Here is a 25,755-nt window from a genome sequence, read left to right as displayed (position 1 = left end):
ACTTCAATTTTGATGTGGACTACATTATTGACTGTGGTATCACATATCAATACTAGGCTACAGGTGTCATAGCTGCAAAATTGCAAGTTTCCATCTGACGCCGATAACAGTCAGGCGAGATCTGGTGGATCCAACCCGTTCTCTGAGCCACACCTCCAGCAGCTCTGAACCACAAGTGTTCTCTGCCACTGTAATATAGAAGGTCCAGTAGCAGTGGCTCACCAAACTTGTGCTCAGAGCCATTTCAGTACAGGAAGCTGTGCAGATGCCACCTAGTCGTGGCTCCAACACCATTGTTGTTGCTGTTATATGAACTGGACTCTCTTTCTTGTGACACCATTTGTAGTGTCTTCCTTCACTTGGAAATTTACAAGTTAAGTAAATCTTCTGTTTACTGTGTTAATATGTTCCTAATAATTTCTGCTCTGGTCCAGCTTTCCTAGAACAGCAGTGGCCCACCACTCCTTACTGTTCTGTACACAACACTGACAATGAATCTTGTCTGACAATGAGACTCTCATCAATCGAGACAGCGGTTATCAGCTAAACTCTGCTTGGAATCCTGTTATAGAGAAACTTCGTAGTCGGCGTAGTTATCTGCATAAAGATGGAAATTGACCTGATACCGATACGCCAGGCTTTCACAGTGGAGGGCGCGAGGCGCAGCGCACGGAGCCGTTGTGAACGCGCACGCTGAGCAAGCAGCGCATGCGCAATGTCATCTCAGAAGGCTTTAAATAGCGGAGCTCAGCACGTACTCACCAGTACTACTACAGTGGCATTCATTCACCTGAAGATGGCCAGAAGACTCTGCGCCGAAATATCGTGGCAGAACGTTACTGATATCCGGCAGTTCTCCCGTGTTTTTATGGAACGATTTTGTCATTATCGATTAATTCAAAGTTTTCATGTTTTAAATACACATTGTGATTTAATATGTAAAATTTCATGTGCAGAGAAATTACAAGAAAGGGAGAAGCTTCAGAAATGCCAACTTTTTAGTATATATAAAAGAATCTTGTTTGCACATAATCAGAAATTAACAAGAGTTATCTCTGGTTAACAGGAGTGAATTATAGCTATGTTTTTATTCTGTAAATCTCTGCCTTTCATGATGTTCAAAGAGGATTTACTTACTAATGACCTGTGGTATGGTAGAATGTTGTCTCATCAAAAGTATCCAGACACACATTTGTGGACATTAATAAGGGGTATGATTGCTTGAACTCTGCTGGAAACACTTTCAAAGACAAATCTGAATATCTGTGGAGCCATGGCAGGCCATTTTGCCTCAAGAGCAGAAACCAGAGAAGATAACAGATGTTAATGCTGTGCTATAGAGTGAAGTCGATAATACAACTAATTCCACACGTGTTCCATTGGGTTCAGGTATAGACTCTGGGCAGGGCAGTCCATTTCAGGAATGTTATTTTCCACAAACCACTGTCTGTCTGAAGCTGCTTCTTGCCAGACTATATCCTAAACACAAAGAACAATCCCATACTGTAATAAAACCACCTCCATACTTCACTGATGGCACTACACACGATGACAGGTAACATTCTCCTAGCATTCACAAACACCAACCCATCCATCTGATTGCCACAGGCTACTGCATGATTTGTCAATCCAAATCGTGAAATTCCAATCACCCACTGTTATGCGGTGTCATTTTTTAGAATCCTCAAGTGTTACATAGCACTGCCTACAGAAATGTGTGACTTCTGAGGAGCTACTTGACCACTGCACTCCATTTTTTTGAACTCCCTACTCACAGCCATTGTTAGTTGGTCTGCTTGTAGCACTTTGGAACTCATGAGCAATTCATTCTTGCATTTTCATGTGATATTTTACAACCATCCTCTGTAATTCACAGATGGTGGACCTGGACAAAGTACAAGAAATCCCAATGCCCACTAGATTCCTTCATTTATTTAGCAAAGAAATTAGCCAAACAGCTGTCCAAATTGAGAAGTTGTTTTATTTTGTTTTCACTACCAGTTTTGGCAACTCAATATTACATCTTCAGGCCCCATATGCACTTCTCAAAAATTATAAATATTGGCATACTGTGTCCTCGTGAATTCTCAATTGCTTCCTTTAAAGACTTGACTGCAACTTCAATCAAAGATGTTTAGGAAATACTTCATTGCAGTATCCACTATCTTCAGATCTGAGAGATAATTAGTATAAGGATAGAATAAAAAAGACGAATGAATGTGAAACACCTTTGCTACACAGAGTAACACTTAACTGCAATTTAAAATATAGAATTTTTCTTTAAGAAACCTGTCGAAGTGTCATTCCATCGTGAAAAAAATAGACAATTTATTGCAGTATGCAGCAGGCCCTCTGTGGGACTGATCAGATTACAATGAAATCTGGTGTGAAATGTGGACACACTAAAGACAGGAGTTTAAGCCCCAATTAAGTACTTAAGATTTATACATCAGTTAAGGTCCGATTAAGTAAGAGCTGGAAGCAAACCAAACACAGCAAGAAATTTCACATTAGATTTTCCAGTGTCTATTAATTGTACCATAATTACATTTTTGAAGTTACAGCCACTATTTAACAGTACAAATGGAACAATACACAGCATTTCTGTTGATTATTTCAAGTCTGGCAAACACACAAAAGCATATGACAGTAAAACATACTCTACAGTTACTATGACACACACACATATAAGAACTTTTACACAGTAACATGAAACGTATTTGCACACTTCCATGAAGAGTGTCAACAGTGAAGCTTCTGCATGCATCAACTTGTAACACACGCAAACACACATACGCGCACACACGCGCGCCCACACACACACACACACACACACACACACACACACACACACACACACACACACGAAAAAAACATGAAGAAGAGAAGCCAAAAGTTACAATACAGAATAAGGTTCAAAGCATTTTATTTGAGGTTATGTACTATGTACCATGTCTGTACCTCTCAGAGAGAGAGTTTAAGACGGTTTCCTTTGGCTTTTGCGATAGTGATTTCCTGGCCAAAAATCTAATTCTAAATTTATAGTTATGTTTCGATATTAACATATGGATTCTATCAACAATTGATAAATGGACACATTCAATGACATCCTTGTCAGTGGGGATGGCAGTTTTCAGTGTCCAGTGTTATGGAAAAGCACTATTCTTTATGTTCCTAAGAACTATAAAGAATATTTGAACAGAAGCAGGATACCATGTTCTGCTGCTTTCTAACAATGTACGACATGAAAAAGTGGTTGCCAAAAGAAAATACTGCACATTTCAGTTTGATTTGCCACGTAACGTCTTTGTAACTTATACTTTTAATGTAAGTGGTTGTCTCCATGAATCCATACCTTAAGTTGGAAGGAAAGAGTTTACAAGGAGGGTAGTGAACGTAATAAACAGTGTGGGTGGAAATTAAAATTTTTAAATTTCTGCTGTATCTCTTGGACGAAACAAACTATATGGCTTAAGTGTCCACAGAACACGTGGAAGCAGTAAAAGAAGGTAATTATGTAACAAACTGATTTTCTTACACTACAAGAGAACCAGTATTGTGACGAAATATGCACAGAAAATTTAGTTCTACAACCAAATACTTCTACTTTTTACAACACCAATTCTCTTTTCAAGTACTATCAGAATACACAATAAAAGAACAAAAGTGATTTCTCCAACTTATAGCATGCTTTCCTGGAGATGGTCACAGTGTATAATAAATGTCTTCTTTTGCCATAATACATAGTACTAACCCACACACAATAGCTAAGATAGATCCCCCATAAAGCTCAGAAAAACTGTATTTAATAAACTATTACTGCAGTTAGCTTATTTCAACTTACCCAAAGAATTTGAGAGATTGTATCAGAAAGGCAGTTGGGCTAATGGCACGTGCACTGTAAATAAAGTATTGATGCTTGATGGCTCTACTGTTTCTAAATAAATATGTTAGAAAGAAACTACAAGAGACCCACAAATGACCATAATTACAAAACTGTATGTACAACAGATTGATCTTTACAAAGGACTGATCACTACTTTACTGGCAATTAAATTTGCAAATAAATTTACACACAGAACTACTTTTTTCAAATAATATAAGATTTAACTTGCAAAGCACTAAATCATGAAGTGAAGAATAAATACAAGTTCCAATGAGATTAAGGAAGAAACAAATTGTGTCTCATGCAAGGATACTAGGATAACTGCTTATTTCAAGCTCCTGATTTTTCTTTCTGAAGGATAAATAATGTGACAAAGCAAAAAGAGAGATAGATAAAAGCATAAAAACTTCTCCCAAAAAATTCTTGTAGTCCATCAGGCTCTCAGTAATCAATATAAGTAGGTTTACTCATGCTTCTCATGTCACATGTACACTGCCAAAGTTTTGCTGTGCTTATTTCACTGACTATGAGAAGCACATAGCAAAGCAAAAAATACTAAATAAACAAATGTGTACATAGTTACAAATTGTAAAATTAAAAAAAGGAAAAAACATGGACAAAACCTGCTATAACCCATAACCACTGTTCTAAAACAAGAACTGACACCACATACTACTACCAAAACCTGTGTTATAAGAACAAGGGTCAAGATCCCAAAATTTACCAATAATCTGTGACTGATTACATAGTTTGAAACAAATACTAACAAAGAGATAGAGAGGCTGGCCAGTACTTACCTCAGCTCAGTACAGCCGACAGATAACACAAAACAGGATCCTTGCTACCCTCCCTGTTTACCTTTCCCTGTTGCTTCATAACCTGGGTTGTGAGTAACTAAACCCACTTTCCCTTCTTCCCTTTTTTCCCCTCTCCCCGCCCTGATGAAGGAACAAAGTTCCGAAAGCTAGGAATGTAAATTTTCTGTTCTGTTTTGTGTTATCTATCGGCTGTACTGAGCTGAGGTAAGTACTGGCCAGTCCCTCTACCTCTTTGTTAGTATTTGTTTCACATCTTTATATGAGATTTTCCATTAATCATTTGATTACATAGTCTACACACTGACATTACTAACGCATTTTGTCAAGTCACAGTAACAACAATAATCAAACCTGAACTTTCTACTATAGACAATATATATGCACACATCAGGCACATTGATACATTAACTTTACATTCATATAGTACCTTATAAACTTGAAATGCGGGTACATATGCAGAATCTACTTTCCTAGACACAGGAAATCTCTGAAATGTATCCAACACCACATTTTTTACTGTACAGGAAGGTGTAATTATAATAGCCTACAGGAGTGTAACTGACTCAAAGTATTTGTGCTAGACCAAACCTTGTGCATTATCTTGGACAGTGGGTACGTGACAAAGCAGATGGATTGTAGTTCATCCGTTATGTTTTTCCCCTCCCAAAATTATTATTATTTTTATTAAATTTTGTGATGTCTTTGGTGCTGTCATTTATATAGCATGTGCACAATACCCAGGGCAAATTCAACTTTATTATCAATTACATTCTTTTGGTTACTAGGAGTATAATCAGGTAGTTACTTTGCCTAAAAATCAAGCTAATTACAAAATATCAGTAATTTAAAGTTTTGTTATCATTGTCCATATGTAAACAAATACATGATTACTGACTTCATAATAAAGTAGCTTTTTTAAAAAAATCTGTAGAAATAAAGTACTCATACAACCAGAGACAAAAATAAGTTAGCAACAGCTACACTCGGTTGATTTTGAAGTAATTAACAGATTTAGATAAAACATTTTTACTGATCAGAATTGCATATTTGGACCAACTAACCAGCACAATTCAATGGAAATTATTACTGTATCTGGAAGTTCATGTGTAAATGAATCTCCATCCACTATTCAGTTACCAAGAAATGTAACTCTTTAACTGTAATCTGTGAAATCAGGGAAGTAACAGTAAACAACTCCAGGTTTAAATATTGTAAACTTTTAACAGAGGCATGTTGGAAGTCCTTTTAGTTCAATCTGTGGTGAGGTCTGAAATGAGCAAGATCTATGTCTGCCAATGCAGGATAAGGTATTGCACTCTATTTAGTGAAGATCACAAATTGGAAAAAGTACCATGTTTACCCTAAATTTCACACTTGGGAGTTTATGCAATGATTTAGTGACTGACTGTGAACTTATAATTATTTCCATTAAAGAGTTAATCTTTCAATAAATGCAAATGCTAAGCATGACAGTAGGATCAGACAACGCATAATGTTACTTCTGAAAGATATTTACTATGCACATTGTTTTCATATTGATATGACTGTTACATCTGGAAGACAGTGTTTGAAGAGTTATATTCAGTGCTTGTGTTAATTATACGTGTGTCACATGCAAACAATTGTGACTGCATGTCTAAATTAGGTAACTGGACTCAGACTGCAACAGTAGGATATCAGTTGAGTGTAGTATGTGGCTATACAATTTATTTGTCCACGATTAAAGTAGATGAGGCTTGAACTGGCCATAAACATTAGTTAATTTAGCAACCAAGGGAAATCTAAGGGTTTGAACTTCAATTTTGATGTGGACTACATTATTGACTGTGGTATCACATATCAATACTAGGCTACAGGTGTCATAGCTGCAAAATTGCAAGTTTCCATCTGACGCCGATAACAGTCAGCCGGGATCCGGTGGATCCAACCCGTTCTCTGAGCCACACCTACAGCAGCTCTGAACCTCAAGTATTCTCTGCCACTGTAATATAGAAGGTCCAGTAGCAGTGGCTCACCAAACTTGTGCTCAGAGCCATTTCAGTACAGGAAGCTGTGCAGATGCCACCTAGTCGTGGCTCCAACACCATTGTTGTTGCTGTTATATGAACTGGACTCTCTTTCTTGTGACACCATTTGGAGTGTCTTCCTTCACTTGGAAATTTACAAGTTAAGTAAATCTTCTGTTTACTGTGTTAATATGTTCCTAATAATTTCTGCTCTGGTCCAGCTTTCCTAGAATAGCAGTGGCCCACCACTCCTTACTGTTCTGTACACAACACTGACGATGAATTATTCTCACCGCCAACTTTTGAGCCAGGTTTGATGAAGACACTGCCATCGAGGCTAACTGTACAGGTAAAGATGAATGGACTACAAGTAGTCTGTAGAAACAAAGCTATTGATATGGTGAGTAAAAAAAAAAAAAAAAGAAAAAAAAGAAAAGGACTGTTCACCATGCTGTATATCATTATCATGCAAAGTGAGCAGAACTCTCAGAGTGTTTGGTGGTGATGGTTTCGGCTGTGAGGAAGTATCAACATACAGTAACTGAAAGTAAATCTACAATAAACTAGATAAAACTTCTATTTGCTATGAAGTGAACAGCAGCTGGCCTACTGCACAGACAGAAGGACAGGAAGGAAGATAGATTAGAGCAGCACATTCCATCAATCTTTAAGAGACACAGCAAAAATCCACAGTTCATTATCAATGTAACCAGCTCTGTAAGGAATCATAATTATACATTTCATACAAATATACTGTACACAATAAAAGTCTTTACCATATTTTTGTTTCATTTCCTGTCAAAAAGTGTTGAAACAGTGCACTTATTTAATGTAAAACACTCATTTAGATCCTGGGGCACATAGAAAATAGAAATATATGTTAACCCAGCACTCTCTGACTATGTATTTTATTGTCGTTTCAGGAAGAAAAGTATGGCTGTTAAATTACTATCAAAGCTCAGTTCTCAAATGCCTTATACCAGCCCTGCCTTAGACATTGGAGCAACATATGGTGGCCAGTACATTCATGCCATTACTTCACTTCCTCTTGTTGGTCATATATAGGCAATGAAAGTTTTCCCTACTAACATGACTATATGGGCTGAAGTGAGTCAAATGTTAAAATGGTATTTGAATGGATAAGAACTTTGGACACAGGGTTCAACTAGTTGCATTCTGCCTCGAGTGCCAAAGCTTACAAAATTACAATGTCATTCAACTAAATCAGATTATCAGCTTTCATTGAATTAATTAATGCATGGATATCTTATGAACTTCACAAAGTTTCTACAAGCTTTACAAAAGCACACATGAATGCAAAAGAACATGCAACACTAAATGTAACTGGCTGAGTACTGCTGCCAGTCTAGACACATTCATACACAAAATTCAATTACACAAATAGTGTTCAATAATAAGGAAGCTGGTTCCCTATAAGAAATGCATACATACCTGACAAAATTCTCATTTTCTTCATTCATTTTCTCTGCATCTTTTGATTTATACCTAATAAGTCTTTCAACAAGGGTATTGTTCTCCTCCTGCAAATACATTAATCACCACTGAAATTCTTCCTTTTGTAATTAGCAGGATAACTTATTTTTTCAGACAACATACATTATTCAAAAATACGTTGAATGAGTAAGAAGAACTCATTAGGATATCAATGTTTTCAGTTACGTCATAAACAGCAATATTAGCAAAACATTAAACTACATAGTATGTAACCTATAGCTATTAAAGATTAGTACCATTGCTTACTTCCAGAGACTTGTGAACATTCAAACTGAAATATATTTTGGACGTTTGATGTCATTCTCAGTGAACAAAAAGCTTTAAATATGTAAGAAACTACACCTCTGAATCTGCTGTTTTGTTACTCACTACCTTAAGAAACTTCAAATACTGTCATGCATTAAAGTAGATAGCAAAATATAATCCAATCAACAATTCAATTAATTTTTACTTCAGAAGTTGCTCGTATAATACTGCAATTATGCAAAATATCACAAGAAATAAATAATTAAATATAACCAAAAGCACTTTTTTGAAAACCTGCACTCTCTTCTTTTCACATTATTTTTCAGCTGTCACAGTCTATCTTGCTCTCATCAAAAAATAGGTATGCAGAAGAATGATAAAATAGCTTAAAAAGTTACACGAATGGTTGACATGAAATAATTATGAAAGAGTTGATGATATCATTTAAAGTTGTAATCATGAAGGAAAGGCTTTAAAAGATAGTCCATTACAATTTCAAAATACATGTTGTAAACAAAAAAATTATACCAAAAAATGAAAAAAGACCAAAATAAAACCTTGTGAAAAAACTTATTGTAATAACCCCAGGGATACCACATATTACAAACTACATGCCAAAATTCTCAAGAGTTAAATATCAGTGGGACATACACTAACAAAATAACAAACAATTTTTAGAGGTGAGCGTTCCACCACCAGTGTAATATTCATTTTATGTCAGCTTCTTAAAAGCAAACAGAATTTAACCAAAAATACATTTACCATTCACAACTTTGAGAAAATGTTTGACAATTTTATTGCAGGAAAGCCAGCATATACATGTAATCACAGTGCATTCCCATTACACTTTTTATTGTCAGTTTAAAACATGATATTTATGAAAACATGACAATAGTGATAGTGAAGGTAAATTTACAAATCCAATATCAGTAAATAAATGTGAGGTAAAGATGAAGTTTATCTTCTGCATTATTTAGTATTTGATTGTAGTATATTTAGTATTTGATTGTTATTTAGTATCCAGACTGACAGTACTACAGATTGGATTTATACTTACACAAAAGCTAAAACTAATCTGTTCATCCCGACAAACCCACCTCACTGATTTAAAAGATAGTGCACTAAAAATGGCAACTCTCAGCACTGAAGAAATGCCCTTCTAGACAAAACTCCTATCCAACTTAAAACTATTGCAAATTAAAGAACACATTAGACAATAATCGACCAGCATCTAAAAGCTAAAATATGAAAAGAAACACAAATGTTCAAGGTGATTTTTTCCTTACAGATATAGGGACTGTATTGTGGAACTTAAATAAGAAACAAGGCCATTATAGTCAAAGAATGAAACAATTTCACAGATATTGAGAACAACAACAGTTAGAGGAAAAAGTGATGGAATGATCTCCTGCAGACATTGAATCCAGAAAGACCGAAACATTACAAAATCTTAAGGCAAAACAGAAAAATTGAGGAAGAGATGGAAAGGATAACATGCAACAAATGGCCTAATCCAGGAACTGAAGAAAACAAAATACATTATTTGTTGACTGCTATATACATAGTAATATTTAGTCCCTGAAATTCTTGATTAGGTCACTCCAAAATACGGAAATTCATACTTCCCAAGGCAAAGGGCAGCTGTGTCTACCATCTTCTGGTACAGTAATGAAATATGAATGACCTACTTGAGTGCACTTTGCATATGCTCAACAGCTTCATGTGCTATAAAGGGCTGTAAGGCCCATGCATCCTTATACACAATATTTCATAGTGAAAAGAAAGATGATGAAACTTACCAAACAAAAGCGCTGGCAGGTCGATAGACACACAAACAAACACAAACATACACACAAAATTCTAGCTTTCGCAACCAATGGTTGCCTCGTCAGGAAAGAGGGAAGGAGAAGGAAAGACAAAAGGATATGGGTTTTAAGGGAGAGGGTAAGGAGTCATTCCAATCCCGGGAGCGGAAAGACTTACCTTAGGGGGAAAAAAGGACAGGTATACACTCGCACACACACACATATCCATCCACACATACACAGACACAAGCAGACATTTGTAAAGACAAACTCTTTGCCTTTACAAATGTCTGCTTGTGTCTGTGTATGTGTGCGAGTGTATACCTGTCCTTTTTTCCCCCTAAGGTAAGTCTTTCCGCTCCCGGGATTGGAATGACTCCTTACCCTCTCCCTTAAAACCCATATCCTTTTGTCTTTCCTTCTCCTTCCCTCTTTCCTGACGAGGCAACCATTGGTTGCGAAAGCTAGAATTTTGTGTGTATGTTTGTGTCTGTTTGTGTGTCTATCGACCTGCCAGCGCTTTTGTTTGGTAAGTTTCATCATCTTTCTTTTTAGATATATTTTTCCCACGTGGAATGTTTCCCTCTATTATATTCATATTTCATAGTGATATTGATATTTGTTTCCATTTTATTATTATTTATTCTTTCACACGGGGTTTGGCAGGTTATATTTGTTTCCATTTTATTATTATTTATTCTTTCACACGGGGCTTGGCAGGTTATCAGTTGGATATTAGATAACTGGAAAACTCTGGCCTGGTCAGATGAGTTGTAATTTCAGTTGGTAAGAGCAGATGGTACGGTTCAAGAGTGGTGCAGACTCCAAGAAGCCATGGACCCAGGTTGTCAACAAGGCACAAGCTGGTGGTTCCTCCATAACGGTGTCGGCTGTGTTTTCATGGAATGGACTGGGTCCTCTGATCCAACTGAACTGATCACTGACTTGTAATTGGTTACGTTCAGCCATTTATGGGATTCATGTTCCCAAACGACAATGTCATGACACTGTGCAACAATAGTACAATTGCTCGAACAGTCCACGGGTATGCTGCCGGTTCATAGTGTCCAACAGGCACAATATTTCAGCGATCAGACATGTCGCCATCGTCAGGTGCGCTGACGAACTGAGCACCTGACGATGGCGACATGTCTGATCGCCGAAATATTGTGCCCGTTTGACACTATGAACCGGCAGTATACCCATGGACTGTTCGAGCAACAAATACGCCGGGAGAAACTGAAGAATCACACTAGTACAATTGTTCATGATTTGTTTGAAGAACATTCTGGACATTTTAGCAAATTATCTTATCAGCCAGAGGGCCCAGAATGAATCCCATCGAATATTTATCGGACAGAATCGACAAGTCAGCTCGTGGACAAAATCTGGCACCAGCAACACTTTGACAATTGTGGATAGCTACCGAGGCAACATTGCTCAATATTTCTGCACAGGACTTCCAACGACTTTTTGAGTCCGTGCCACATCAAATTTGTAGGCGAAGAATTTAAATAACTGTGACAGTGGTTTCAGAATGGAAAAATTGTGGAATATGGCTCTTTCTTTGAATAGTTCTGAAAAATACCACAACAGTGACACTACCATTAATGCATCAAAATCTCTACCTGTTTCAGTTCTCACCACAGTTTCTGTCCATTGTCAGTTACAAGAAGTTCATACTAGTTCTATGCTATCCACAAAATATCTCTGTGACAAAGATATCTTTAGCTCCATGCACTGTGATGCAGTGTTTATGCTTCTATGAGGCGAGATGTGTGCTGTAACTTCAGACAGTTGACTCACTCTGAAGATGGCACGAATGTATGGAGCCGGTAATTAAAGCAATGAAAGAAATTGTATTTCTCTGGCAATAAATCTGAAGCCTAGAGAATCAGTCGATTCACAGGGAAAACATGAAAATGCACATAATTAAATAATTATAATTGATTTAGGTCTACAGATGCAATGGATTTTTTGAAGAAAAATTTTCCACCACTGACTGCACTTATTTCCTCTAAGTCCCAAAAATTTACAGTAAACAGGCACAGTCATTGGTAAAAATGTATAATAAATATATGCAGTCAATGGTAAAGATGGTATCTTCAAAAGATGCATGTAAGTATTCTTTTGTTTCTTCATTGTCAAAGAACACTGATGTCTCATCTTACATCATAACTGTTTAGAGCAAGTGGATAAAAGTTCCTTTATTTTTCTTTTTTGTGTCATCGCTGGATTTTCTTTGATGTCCCAAAACACAATGAGGAATTAAGCAGTTTTTGTTCTGTTGAAAAGAAGTTCAGTTTTCTCTGCTTTCCATGTGTACGTAATTTTTTTTCTCTCAAAGATTAATGAGTGTGATACAACCATTTTATTCTACTCCAGCAACAGTTATGAGTCCAGGTCTACTAATTAAAAAACAAAAAATAGAAAACTGCTTTCAATTCAACATTCTAAAATTTGTATGTTTGGCAAAGATGAAACATCTGTCAATTACGATTTAGTATTTCTTTTGCAATACATTTGGAAAACGTTACCTGATGCTGAACTGTATTCATGAATTTCACAGGAAATGTGTTCCTTTAACAAAAGTGAGCTGATTAGTGAAATACACAGAGATGATAGAGAACAGACAAAGCACTGACAAATTAAATGGAGTGAAAAGCACTTCCTGGTTGTGTCAAATGAAAATGATTCAATGGATTCCAATTTGTGGTCTATAATTGAGCTTGGCAAGGTGAAACCTGGTGAAGGTGACCAGTTGAAGATTAAAAAGGTACATATATCGTGTCAAGGTAAGGCGTTGGCAAAACTTAACTTCCTATATGCGGTGAACAAGTGCACGTATGAAATCAGACCAATCCAGAAACAGTATGGGAAGAACTTCATTATACGCCCCAGAAGAAAGCAAATTTTGCACTGGTACTGTGAAGCTGAGGAGGAAATTATGTTCAGTAAAGATGAACAGTTGTGAATCTATTATTTAGGACTGATAAACAGTACTGTAGCTGATCTGGTGACCATGGTGACAAAATTGAAGCTGGAGCTCTAGTAATGACTATTCTATGAATAGCTCCATTTAATTTTGACACCTTTCTCCTCCCAATCATGTGATGTCTACACTGTAACTTTTAAATAATTAAATTTATTTGATATGTTCATGTTTTTGCTTCATTTCAACTAGGTTGCTCGGAATTCATTTCATTCAACAAAATGTTATCCATTATAACAATGAATATTCTCTGCTACTAGGTAGTTTTCAAGAAAATTAATTTAATTAAACTCATTATAGAGAACCACTTGTATGAAGAGCTCAGATGGAAAGCCAGTTCTAAGCAAAGAAGGGAAAGCAGAAAGGTGGAGGGAGTATATAGAGGACCTATACAAGGGCAATGTACTTGAGGACAATATTATGGAAATGGAAGAGGATGTAGATGAAGATGAAATGGGAGACATGATACTGCGGGAAGAGTTTGACGGAGCACTGAAAGACCTGAGTCGAAACAAGGCCCCAGGAGTAGACAACATTCCATTAGAACTACTTACGGCCTCGGGAGTGCCAGTCCTGACAAAACTCTACCATCTGGTGAGCAAGATGTATGAGACAGGCAAAATACCCTCAGACTTCAAGAAGAATATAATAATTCCGATCCCAAAGAAAGCAGGTGCTGACAGATGTGAAAATTACCGAACAATCAGTTTAATAAGTCACGGATGCAAAATACTAACGCGTATTCTCTACAGGCAAATGGAAAAACTGGTAGAAGCTGACCTCGGGGAAGATCAGTTTGGATTCCATAGAAATATTGGAACAAGTGAGGCAATACTGACCCTACGACTTATCTTAGAATGAAGGTGGCAGGGGTAAAATACAGGGAGCGAAAGGCTATTTACAATTTGTACAGAAACCAGATGGCAGTTATAAGAGTCGAAGGACATGAAAGGGAAGCAGTGGTTGGGAAGGGAGTGAGATAGGGTTGTAGCCTCTTCCCGATGTTATTCAATCTGTATATTGAGCAAGCAGTGAAGGAAACAAAAGAAAAATTCGGAGTAGGTATTAAAATCCATGGAGAAGAAATAAAAACTTTGAGGTTCGCCGATGACATTGTAATTCTGTCAGAGACAGCAAAAGACTTGGAAGAGCAGTTGAATGGAATGGACAGTGTCTTGAAAGGAGGATATAAGATGAACATCAACGAAAGCAAAACGAGGATAATAGAATGTAGTCGAATTAAGTCGGGTGATGCTGAGGGAATTAGATTAGGAAATGAGACACTTAAAGTAGTAAAGGAGTTTTGCTATTTGGGGAGCAAAATAACTGATGATAGTCGAAACAGAGAGGATATCAAATGTAGACTGGCAATGGCAAGGAAAGCGTTTTTGAAGAAGAGAAATTTGTTAACATCGAGTATTGATTTAAGTGTCAGGAAGTCGTTTCTGAAAGTATTTGTATGGAGCGTAGCCATGTATGGAAGTGAAACATGGACGATAACTGCTTTGGACAATAATAGAATAGAAGCTTTTGAAATGTGGTGCTACAGAAGAATGCTGAAGATTAGATGGGTGGATCATATAACTAATGAGGAGGTATTGAATAGGATTGGGGAGAAGAGAAGTTTGTGGCACAACTTGACTAGAAGAAGGGATCGGTTGGTAGGACATGTTCTGTGGCATCAAGGGATCACCAATTTAGTATTGGAGAGCAGCGTTCATTACAAAGTTGGTCACACTGCCCCAAAAAGGCGTAAAAATTAAATGCTGTTAGTATGATTGCTGCTCGTGCAGAGTTACATCAAATAGTGATAACTGGGTAGTGGATTTAAAAGCAACTCATTGCACGGTTCCAAATGAAAATTATTTTTCAGCTGGTGATAAAAATGTTTCAGCTGAAATCATAATCTTAGTAGATGACAGAAAAACAGATGCTGTACAGTAAGAGTGAAGATAATTGACAACATAGATTTGTCTAAGAGAACTGTAACAGTCTCATCCATAAGGCAATGATAGAAAGGTTATTTTTGATAAAAAAAGGTTGGAAAATTTACAATGAATCTGGAAGGCTGCTCATTAAAACTCAACACAAATATCATTTACATTAGATAGATATGGAGTCAAATAACAGGTCAATAAACATATTGAGAAATAACAAATTTAACATAAAAACACTAGACTTACGACATCGTAGAATGATGCAGTCTTGTGATTACACTGTAGAAAAGGTGAAATGAACCCTTATGATGACTGTTTGGTGGTAAACTGCCATGAAAACCATTTCCAAAAACTGTATCACAAAACTTGAAGAAATGATCAACCACTTTAGAACTTGTTCATAGTGATATCATGGCACCTACTGATGTTCCAAGTTTGGAAGGTAACATATTTAATGAGTATCATGAATGATGCAAGCAGAGAAACATTGTGCATTTCTTAAAAAAATATAAGGATTAAGTATTTGAAGAATTCTAGAAATGGAAAATTCAAGTGAAAAACAAACCAGATAATACTCTAAGAGAATCCACAATGGCAAAGGCCCAGAATTCAGCATGAAGTAACAATGACACCTAAAACACAGCAAAATGGTATATCTGAGTGCCTTAATAGAATATTAATGCCTGTTGTAAGGTTGCCGTTGCTAGGAAGCGATTTACCGAAGAGTTTTTTGGCTGAGATGATGTACACTGTGGTATATGTAAGCAATTATATTACAGACAGCCACAACAACAACAACAAAAAAACCTTACAAATTGTAGGCAGGTAGAAATCCTAGGGTGCGACATTAATACAAGACAGGATGCGAAGTTTCTGTTCACGTGCCCACAATGCATTGTTCTGAATTAACCATTTAAGGGCAGAAAATGGCATTTTTATTGGACATTCTCTGTGTGGCTGTGGATACAGGATGTGGATGCCAGAAACAAAACAGGCTGTGGAATCTAGGACTGTATATTCAAAGAATTTTTAGAAATTTTGAATAGCAAATTATCAGCTGAAAAAAGGGAACATAATGAATTTGTTGCACTGTACAATGAAGAAATATTACTATTTCTGAATATTAAAGATGAAATGTGAAGTGAAACAAGATTCTAACACTGAAGAGGAATTTTATGATTTCTTAGATCATTAAGAAAATTTGGTTTTGTCTTTATTAAATAAAGGAGCTTGTTGAACAAGCCGGAACTTCAAGCAATCAATTCAGGCTAAAAACAGGTACAAAAAATGAAAAAGTGGCTTCAAGAAAATGTCATCCAATGATACTTCCTTCCAAAGGGAAGGCTTATGTGGAAGAAGCACAAATAGACATAGTGAAAGGAAGTATCATCAAGTAGTTAATTCTGATGAGGCAGTGGAATTGATAGTGGCAATGAATGAATGGATGAAGAAATTAATTCCTTGAAGAATCATGACACTTGGAAACTGGTCAAGCTGTCATCTGGTTTAATTACAGTAAAGAATGGATGGGTAAATATTTAACAAAATTAAAACAAATACAGCTTGTGAGAATGAATTTTTAAAACTCATTTAGTTGCAAAGTAGGAGGCATGGACTATAATGGACTACAATGAGATTTATGCTCCTCTTTCAAATTTTGAAATGTCTAATGGTAGCAGCCAGTGTTAAGAAAAATTAGCATACTGATCATTATGGTGTGAATAATGCATATTCTGTAATGCTTATGCACAGAAAGAAGATAGGAAGCAAAAGGTGAAAACTGTTGTAGACCGTTGCTTTGAGATCAAGTACACGGGCATGGAGTTGCACATCTTAGGACTTAAATTTGGAAACAGTGAAGACGGAATGATTAGTCATTACAGAGGGACTACATTAATTGGAGGGAGGGGGAAGGGGGAGTATATAACCAACCTCATGTCTGGAGAGTTATTCAAACCATTTTGGCACAACCTGGGAGTACTGTCTCCAGGATGTTACAGGTGAAAAGTTGAAGCACATGACAGGGTCAAAAGTTACTGTATCATTAAGGGGGCTACAGATGACCTGACCTGTCAGCCCAACAGTGAACATGACAAAGTCGGGTGTGGCACCCACATGGCCTGAAGTAGCACTTGATTTAGTTGTCTGGCTCTTGGCTTCTGCCGAGAACAAATGCACACATGCAGCATGCCTCTCATCCTACTAAAACAAAAGAAAGTTGGAACTGCTTTGATAGCACTGTTAGAAACTCCTCTCATAAGAAACAGAATGATGTGGACCAGAAAATGTTACTGAAATGGAAGTATTTTAGTCATATGACATTACTGAGACAACTGGATAGAGAAGAGTTTCACAATTATCATAGAATGGACTATGACACTTTCATTACACTGCTGCACTTGGTGGCTGCACAACTGAACCAGAACAGTGCCATGCTGAAGAAAGACTGGTTGCCACTTTATGATTTTTGGCCACTGGAAGAGACAGTGCAGATCTCAAATATACTAGTGCAATCTCCCAATAGTTACTTTAAGAAATAATCTCTAAAACATATGACACAAGGTGCTAAGTTCTGAGGACCTACATACGTCTAAAGAAAACACTTTCTCAGAATGTAAATCACTTATATAGAATTTATTTTGTGTGTGTACCAAAATTATTAAATACAAGGAATTCTTTCACAGCATAAGTACTGTTTTCAGATTCTTGCTGTTTTGCTCCAAGCTGTGCAGCAGTACTTCATTTATCTGAAATAATTGGGGGAACTGTTGAACTGCACATACTGCTGAAACAACTGAACGACACAACACAATGACGATGAATGTGATGGGAGGACATGGGATGGTATCTCTTACATTCATCATCAATTATTTTACAGTGAGCTTTCCTAATGTCCCACAAAAATAACTTCAGCTATTAATTTCTCATGTGCTTGTTGCAATACTGCTTGTCAGAAGTATCCCACAAACAATAAGTCTAAGTTCTAGGAACTCAATAACAACATTTCACTTAAGAGTAAATAATCACAATTCACTTAAGAGTAACAGTGACCACTGTGATGCACGTACGCACAACCTCCTCACAGTTAAGTCCAAAGCACAACTGATAAGTGTGTCACACGACGGCGCTACATACGGTCTTATGTGGTCAGGCTATCAGGCGGCACGGCCATCTGACAAGGACCCAACAAGAGATCTGTTAGCCGACAGCTACGCACATGCCCTGACAACGCATCTGACCTGACCAAATCTGCCAACGGCCTGACCAAATTAGATCGTCTGTAGGTCACTTCAGCTGTTAAGACACAATATCAGACATTATCAGCTATGTCTCACCCAAATAAATATACCTTTATCACCTGCTGTGTAGTCAAATATTCTGACATGTGTTTATCAACATACAAGGAGTACCCAAAAAAATAAACTATTTTTTGAAAGCTATATATTTTCAAATTGTTCGCGAAACAACCTTCTCTCCTTCAAAATACTCTCCATTATAACTAATATGCTTGTCCCTCTGGTGCTTCTACTGTTCAAAACATCTTTAGAAACGGCTCCTCCCTCTTTTTTTTTTTTTTTTCCTTGACTTCTTCAATGTTGTCAAACTGGTGTCTTTTCATGCCCCTTTTCATGCGTGGAAATAAGAAAAAGTTGCACGGTGCCAGGTCAGGTGAGAAAGATGCATGGGGCAGAAGAACCATGCCATTTTTAGCCAAAAACTAACAGACGGCTGAGCGTGTGCAGATGCATTTTCATGGTAGAAGAACGAGTTTCTTGCTTGCCACAAATCTCTTTTTGATGAACACTCTCACGCAATCTTCTTAAAACTTCCAAATAAAATGTTTCATTGACAGTCTGACCTGGGGAAACAAACTATGAACGAACTATGTCCTTGGCATAAAAAAAAGCAAATCAGCATTGTTTTGATGTTTGATTTGACTTGATGATCACTCATACACTTGAGCTTTTCCCATAGCATCATCTTGGTACGCTGTTTTCAACATTAAAACAGTTTCAGCAGCATTTGTACCAAGTAGAAAACAAAATTTTGCAGCTACATGTTGTTTACATACACCTGCCATCACGAAAAATTAAACAAGAACAAAACAGCGCAGGCATAAGCAATCACTGCAGATGAACAGAACAAGCCAGGCTGACAACAGAGATGGCACTGAACTGGTGATGAGTTACGCTATACACACATTGCAGCAGAAATTTGTACTAACCGAAGTCCGCCCACAGCAATAGTATACCATTTTTTTTTTCCTTTCTTTCTTTCGGTACCCCCACGGTATTTCATTGCTCATGAGTCCAATACAACCTGGACATCACTGCATGTGATAGGTCCAGAGCAGCACGCATGACTTCAGAGATGGAGTACGCCATACTTGGGGTACCCACAAGCTGTTCACAATAAAATGCAATGAATACCATTCGTCTTCCCCATACTGCATTCAACAGTCACACAGATGACACGTTCTGATGACATCTCTCTCACATGGCACACTTATCTGTCAGATTTGTCCAGACATAAAGAGTTCTCTCTCTCTCTCTCTCTCTCTCTCTCTCTCTCTCTCTCTCTCTCTCTCTCTCTCTGTCCCTCTCCCTCCCCCCTTTCTACCCCCACCCCTTCCCTTCTGCTCGATACAGCAGGTATTCAATATCCTAATGTCCATCACGAAAGTAGACCTACTTAAGACACAAAGTTGTTTGATTACACCACTGCCAAGCCATCACTTGGATCTGCTCTACAAGCAAATATCTATGTCTCTCTATTCAAAGCAATTTAAAGTGGTGGAACCAAATAAATATAGTTGTGGGGAAGGTAGATGCCAAGACAATGCTCACTGGACGATTCTTAAGGAACCGTAATTCATAAACAATGGAGAGTGCTTATAAAATTCTCACTTAGTCAATTTCTGGGATTACTAAATTACATTAACATGGGGAGGGAGGGAGGGAGGGAGGAGGAGGGAGAGGGAGGGAGGGAGAGAGAGAGAGAGAGAGAGAGAGAGAGACAGAGAGAGAGAGAGTGTGTTCAAGGATGAGCTGCTTCAGTAACCACCACTTTGTTTAAAGTATAAAATCATCATTAAAATGTTCATCTCCATCATGAGACACTGCAGGATAAATGTGTATTAGTTAATGACTTACTCTTGAATTTTCAAAGCATATGTTCCATGATAAATCAAGAAACATATTACAGCCCTCCACACACATAAAAACAAAATGACCTAACAGTAATATGAGAAATATTTAGTCTTGTGTAGCAATGCAGTGGCAACTGTTCTTGCCACGCATCATCCACAATTGGAATAAAAAGTGAGTAAAATGATTATATTCAGATTATGTACCCTCTACCGCTCACCATACAGTGACTTGTGGAAAATATATACAGAATCCAAGTAATATGTTTACATGTTACAAAAAAAAATTGGAAAACTCTCAAAATGTTGCATTCTAGTATCTTCAGCTAAGTTGAACATGACTGTGATTATTGTCAATATAATATAGTCTATTCATGTACTAAGAAATACTAATGGTATAAAAATTTCACACTTTTGTCTCTTACCTGTGTCTTTCGGAGCTTCTCTTCCAGGGATGCACAAGTAAGCTGCAAAGCTTGATGTTCATCTCGCAATAATTGCAGCAAATTTTCCAACTCCTTTATTTTGTTTTGATATAACTGTATATCTAAACGCAGTGTGCTACTTACAGTTATGCTGTCTTTTAAGCTGAAATGAGAGCGTAAGTTTATAATCATTATGTATTCTTCACATATTGTGATACTGTGCATTGTTTGCAAAAAAAGTTCTAAAACTGTCACTAATATATATGATTAATTCTATTTTAAAACTATTCACTTATATTTAAAAATGCTTTGACAGTTATCTGTTTATTATGATGCTGTATGAATAGTAATTACTGCAGTTACTGAAAGAAGCAAACTGAATTGTGTATCAAGTTATGTACACCCAATCAGTGATGTTTTCACAACATTCAAGAAAATTACATTTTATTAGGTGTACCATTTGCAAATTTATTTCCCTGAATTCCAGTGTGCCCTAGTAACCATGAAAATACTCCTTTGCCTGTTTTTAGAGGTAGAGAAGGGAGTCATGGACTATTTTATCTACTTGACAGTTTCACTGTATGGAATGAAGGGCACTCACTCAGTGAGCCAGAGAAGATCTGGAGTTTCTCTAGTACATGAAAATCTTGTCAGCTACAATTTCTAAAAACTGCATGGAACTCTCCATCAAATATGGTAAATTCATTTCTAAGTAAACTTTGAAGACAAGCCCAAAAAAAAATCATGAAACAGTACCATAGATGATCATCTACATCTATTCTCTGCAAGATATTATACAGTGTGTGGTGAAGGGTCCATATGTGTGAATATATTCTTACACTGCATTCGTTTAAAAAATGTATTACATACACAGTTTAAAGATATCCAGGAGTACAATCCCACCTGTGTCCCTCTCAGCAGTTGTCACCAAATCTGGGATATGGTAGGTATCTGTCCCACACCAGCAACCAATGGATCTTTGCTTTGCATTGATCCCAAATGGCCTCATTTCTCAGGTCAATTACTGAAAATCAGTTTCACACCAGGGCAAGCAACATTATGGTATGCAAGTCACTCTGAAATCGTGAAGAATCTATGTCCTTATAGACAGTAAGAAGTGGCCACTGAGTTAACCTAAATGCAGGAGCTGTGTATGGAGCTGAGTCTGTGGTTAGCCTGAGCCCATTAAGATCGATAACTTCATTGAGCCAGTGTCACAAATCAGTACACTGTGCATCCATAATAGCCAGGATTGCGCAAAACATTTATAAACTGGAGCAAATTGCTTGTCTATCCCTCCTCTCCCCTTTACCAGACATGTGGTTAGGTCACTTTCAAATGTTCTGCGACTTCAGGTCCTAGAGGTGGTGTAACCGCAGCAGCTTCAAATCAAATTTGATGCCATAAAATCTCACAAAATCATCAAAATGTACAATGTTGGCCCTCATTTTCATGTAAAAATATGACGAGAATGGGTAACGTAAAACAAACACACACACACACACACACACACACACACACACACACACACACACAATTACAAGATTATCCACAAGCAAGCAACATTACACTGGACTCCTTGTCATGGACATTGTAATGCCAGCGGAAATGGCACAGAGTGCTACACTCGTTACGATACATCTTTCAGGGACATGAATTTCCTATTCACATACAGGGTGCAACTAAATTCCCTTTTCAGACTTTGAGGACAGGTTTCTTGCTCAAAAACTAGAAAAAATACCTACAAAGCATGGCCTCTAAAATGCACACCTTAAGAGCTATGAGCACTTGTTTGTCTCCAACACAGTGAAACAACTCTTTTCTACAGCAAGCTCCTTTGCCTTCCATATTCTGGAAGGAAGTAGTATTGATCAAAACAAGAAATTAACAGTCCATTAAACATGGGCTCTAAAATGCATGCTCTAAGAGTTGTGAGCACTTATTCATCTTCACTATTGTGAAACACATCTCTTTCAATTGACAAGTGCTCGTACCTCCTCTTAACATACACATTTAGAGTGCATGTGTACTACACAAGTTTTCTTGTTTTAGTGTAAGAAACCTGTCCCCAAAGTCAGTAATAGGATTTAGTTATGCCCTGTATATGTGACAGATCTTCCCAAAGTCACCATCTAGCATTTTATAAGAGAAAGAACCAAATGAATACAGACAACTGGTCAAGCATTTCAAGTAAATTATTTCTGTAAGTACTGTTATATACCCTAATTACAAAAAAATCCAAATGGATGTGATCTTTGCAGGAGAGCCTATCACAGAATTGTCTTCAGTCAAGCCAGATTCCCTCCACAAGCATAGACATTGTCGTGGTTGTGAAATGGCTCAAATGGCTCTGAGCACTATGCGACTTAACTTCTGAGGTCATCAGTCACCTAGAACTTAGAACTAATTAAACCTAACTAACCTAAGGTCATCACACACATCCATGCCCGAGGCAGGATTCGAACCTGCGACCGTAGTGGTCGCCCGGTTCCAGACTCTAGCGCCTAGAACCACATGGCCACTCCGGCCGGCCGTGGTGGTGAGTTAGTTTGCATGCCTCAACAATACAGTCAGTCAACCATGGGTGCAACTACACTGAAGTGTTATCTATATATCTGGATACTTTATTTATCTGGTGTGCCACTTGGCAACACATTTTAGCTGTCAAAAGAATCTATGGCTCATTGTAGGGGATCTGCCTGTAATCGGTTGCTGTGAGGCGTGCCTGGGGCAGAGTGGTGCAGGGGATGCTTAAGGGCACAAAACTGTTAAGGGCATAAGCACCCATATCACAACATAAGAAAAAAACAAGTACTTAATAAAAACTTGAGGCAAAAATACAAAAACCAAATCAAGCAACCTTAAAAGAGGACAACAACATCCCTTGGGAAAATTTCTCGAAACATCACTGAGATAGTGGAGGTCCCTGCAGGGGGATCGAATTTGTTTCGCCATGCTGCTGCGGTGAATAAAAAGTGAGACGCGATTGACAGAATGCGTACCATCTGCTAAAACATCTGACAAAGTAGACTGGAAACAGACATAAACAGGTACAAAATGGGCACTGGATCAGGAAGTGGCACAACATCGAGGGTTGAGAGCAGTAGGCACAGAGTGGAACAGGGTCGCCACTTAAGGGGAGCCGGAACGATCCATCTTCTCCATATTAATTTTAGCAAATAGAAGGAACATTTTTTCTAAAACCATTAAACATATTGCTGTGAAATTTGGACTACATGTTCAGTGAATATTTCTCTACAAAGTTATGCCATGTTAAGAAATATTTATTGGTTTTTGTTTTACAATTTTTTTAAACAGACGCTTATTTTTTCTCTAAAATATTGCACTTTTTCTTCTATAACACTTGAATTATACAATATTTTCTTACAGTTTGTTATAAAAATGAAGAAAAAGAAGTAAACAACATTGTGTATAAATTTCATTGATTACTGTTAGCAATTTTTGAGAATGTTCCCCAAAGATGAAAATTTTAAAGTTACGGGAAAAGGCTTCCAAAGTTTTTTAACACATTCCTGCCCATACAATGGATTATCAGCATTCTCTTCTTTTTCCAGTTTTAGTTTCCTTTTCACTGATCTTTTCTTCCCTTTTGCTGCATGTTGTAGGCTTTTGTCTCTTCTTCCTGCACCTCTTAGTCTTTCTTCATCAATTAGGCGCATTGTGGAAATGGTGGTGTGTCCTGGTTGGAAACCTAAACATTTCAGCACATCACATTTGATAATGTTTCCTTCATTGTATGTTTCCACTGCATCATAAACTCCAAAATGCAATGTTTTTATCTGTACAAACACTCTTTTGGGAATCCTAATCCAAATTAAATTATTTACACTTTCATTCGGATTTTGTGTTTTCCCATGTAAACACTTTTCCAATAAACTTGGCTGTGATAAATGTCTGAATATGGGCTTAATTACAGCATTTGGCAAACTGTTTTTATGGGCGTATTCCTTTCCTGATTGGTACTTACACCATGAGTCATCACCTGTGGAGCACAGTGCATGTTGTGGGTGCTCATTTGCTGATTCAGTATAAAAAATAATGTCCATACTGCTCTCTTCATATGCTCAATGCTTCTTGTATTTTGCCTAATTGCACAATGCTTCTTGTATTTTGCCTAATTGCACACCCATGATACCTGTTCAATCTATCAATTTCTTCATCTGTCCACCTTCTTCTTCCTCCAAAGGCCTTATCATCACTAAGCTTCTGGGATCCTAATGTCTGCTTTAGTTTGCACAAGTGAGACCCCATACGTTTCTGCACATGTCCAATGCACTCGTGTTTCTTAATGTGAATTTCACTGCCATAAGGTCTGAGTTCCTCTACCGCTTTATATCCCTTAGAATCACCATCTCCTAGATAGTTAGTATATCATACTTTATACCACTCCTGTGATCTGGAAAAAATTGCTTTCACTCCCTCTACTTCCATCGCTCCACTCGTGCTCTGAAAATTTGCTTCACAACTTTCACTATGTTTGTCCTTGGTATTGCCCTTACATCTACAATGTTTTGAGAGAATAGCAACATGAATTACTTTGCAGCTGTCTCCACTGGTAGATTTCACAACTCCATTTAGAGATCCATTACCTCCATGTTGCCATGATCCATCTAAAGCAACAGTTAAATCTCTACAATTCCCATTATCTGTCACAGCTTCAACTGCTTTCTTCCTTATTGCTTGAGCAATATCTTCAGCAGAAGATCCCACCAATTCATTATAAAATCCAAACTTGGTTGGTGGTTTTGGCAAGTTCATAACTGCACATAACCTTGACCCTGCAGCACTGCCCTGCCAATGTAACGCAAGCCATACACTAGCCTAACGTTTATATCATACACCTTCTTTCCACCATTACCACTATGAAGAATACTGTTAGAATTAGAAAACAAAACTTCTGCAGCACATTTGTTACGCATCAATAACATTTTACATGCTAAACCAATGTGTGAAGTTAT

At 37.4% G+C, this 25,755-nt stretch overlaps 1 protein-coding gene across 1 annotated transcript in view; it reads right to left on the bottom strand.

Annotated features, from left to right (window-relative positions):
- Positions 1 to 25,755, bottom strand: part of LOC124802638 (autophagy-related protein 16-like) — a 101,165-nt gene that overhangs the window by 36,060 nt on the left and 39,350 nt on the right. Inside the window, exons 3-5 of the mRNA XM_047263540.1 lie at positions 20,777 to 20,939; positions 8,163 to 8,251; positions 3,845 to 3,898 (exon numbers count right to left, since the gene is read on the bottom strand). Of these exons, the coding sequence (XP_047119496.1) occupies positions 3,845 to 3,898; positions 8,163 to 8,251; positions 20,777 to 20,939 (306 nt within the window). The remainder of the gene's footprint in view (positions 1 to 3,844; positions 3,899 to 8,162; positions 8,252 to 20,776; positions 20,940 to 25,755) is intronic.

This window comes from Schistocerca piceifrons, chromosome 6 (genome assembly GCF_021461385.2).
Source record: "Schistocerca piceifrons isolate TAMUIC-IGC-003096 chromosome 6, iqSchPice1.1, whole genome shotgun sequence".
Classification (NCBI taxonomy): domain Eukaryota; kingdom Metazoa; phylum Arthropoda; class Insecta; order Orthoptera; family Acrididae; genus Schistocerca; species Schistocerca piceifrons.
Note: the sequence above shows the minus strand (reverse complement) of the source record. Positions and strands in the feature narration are given on the sequence as shown.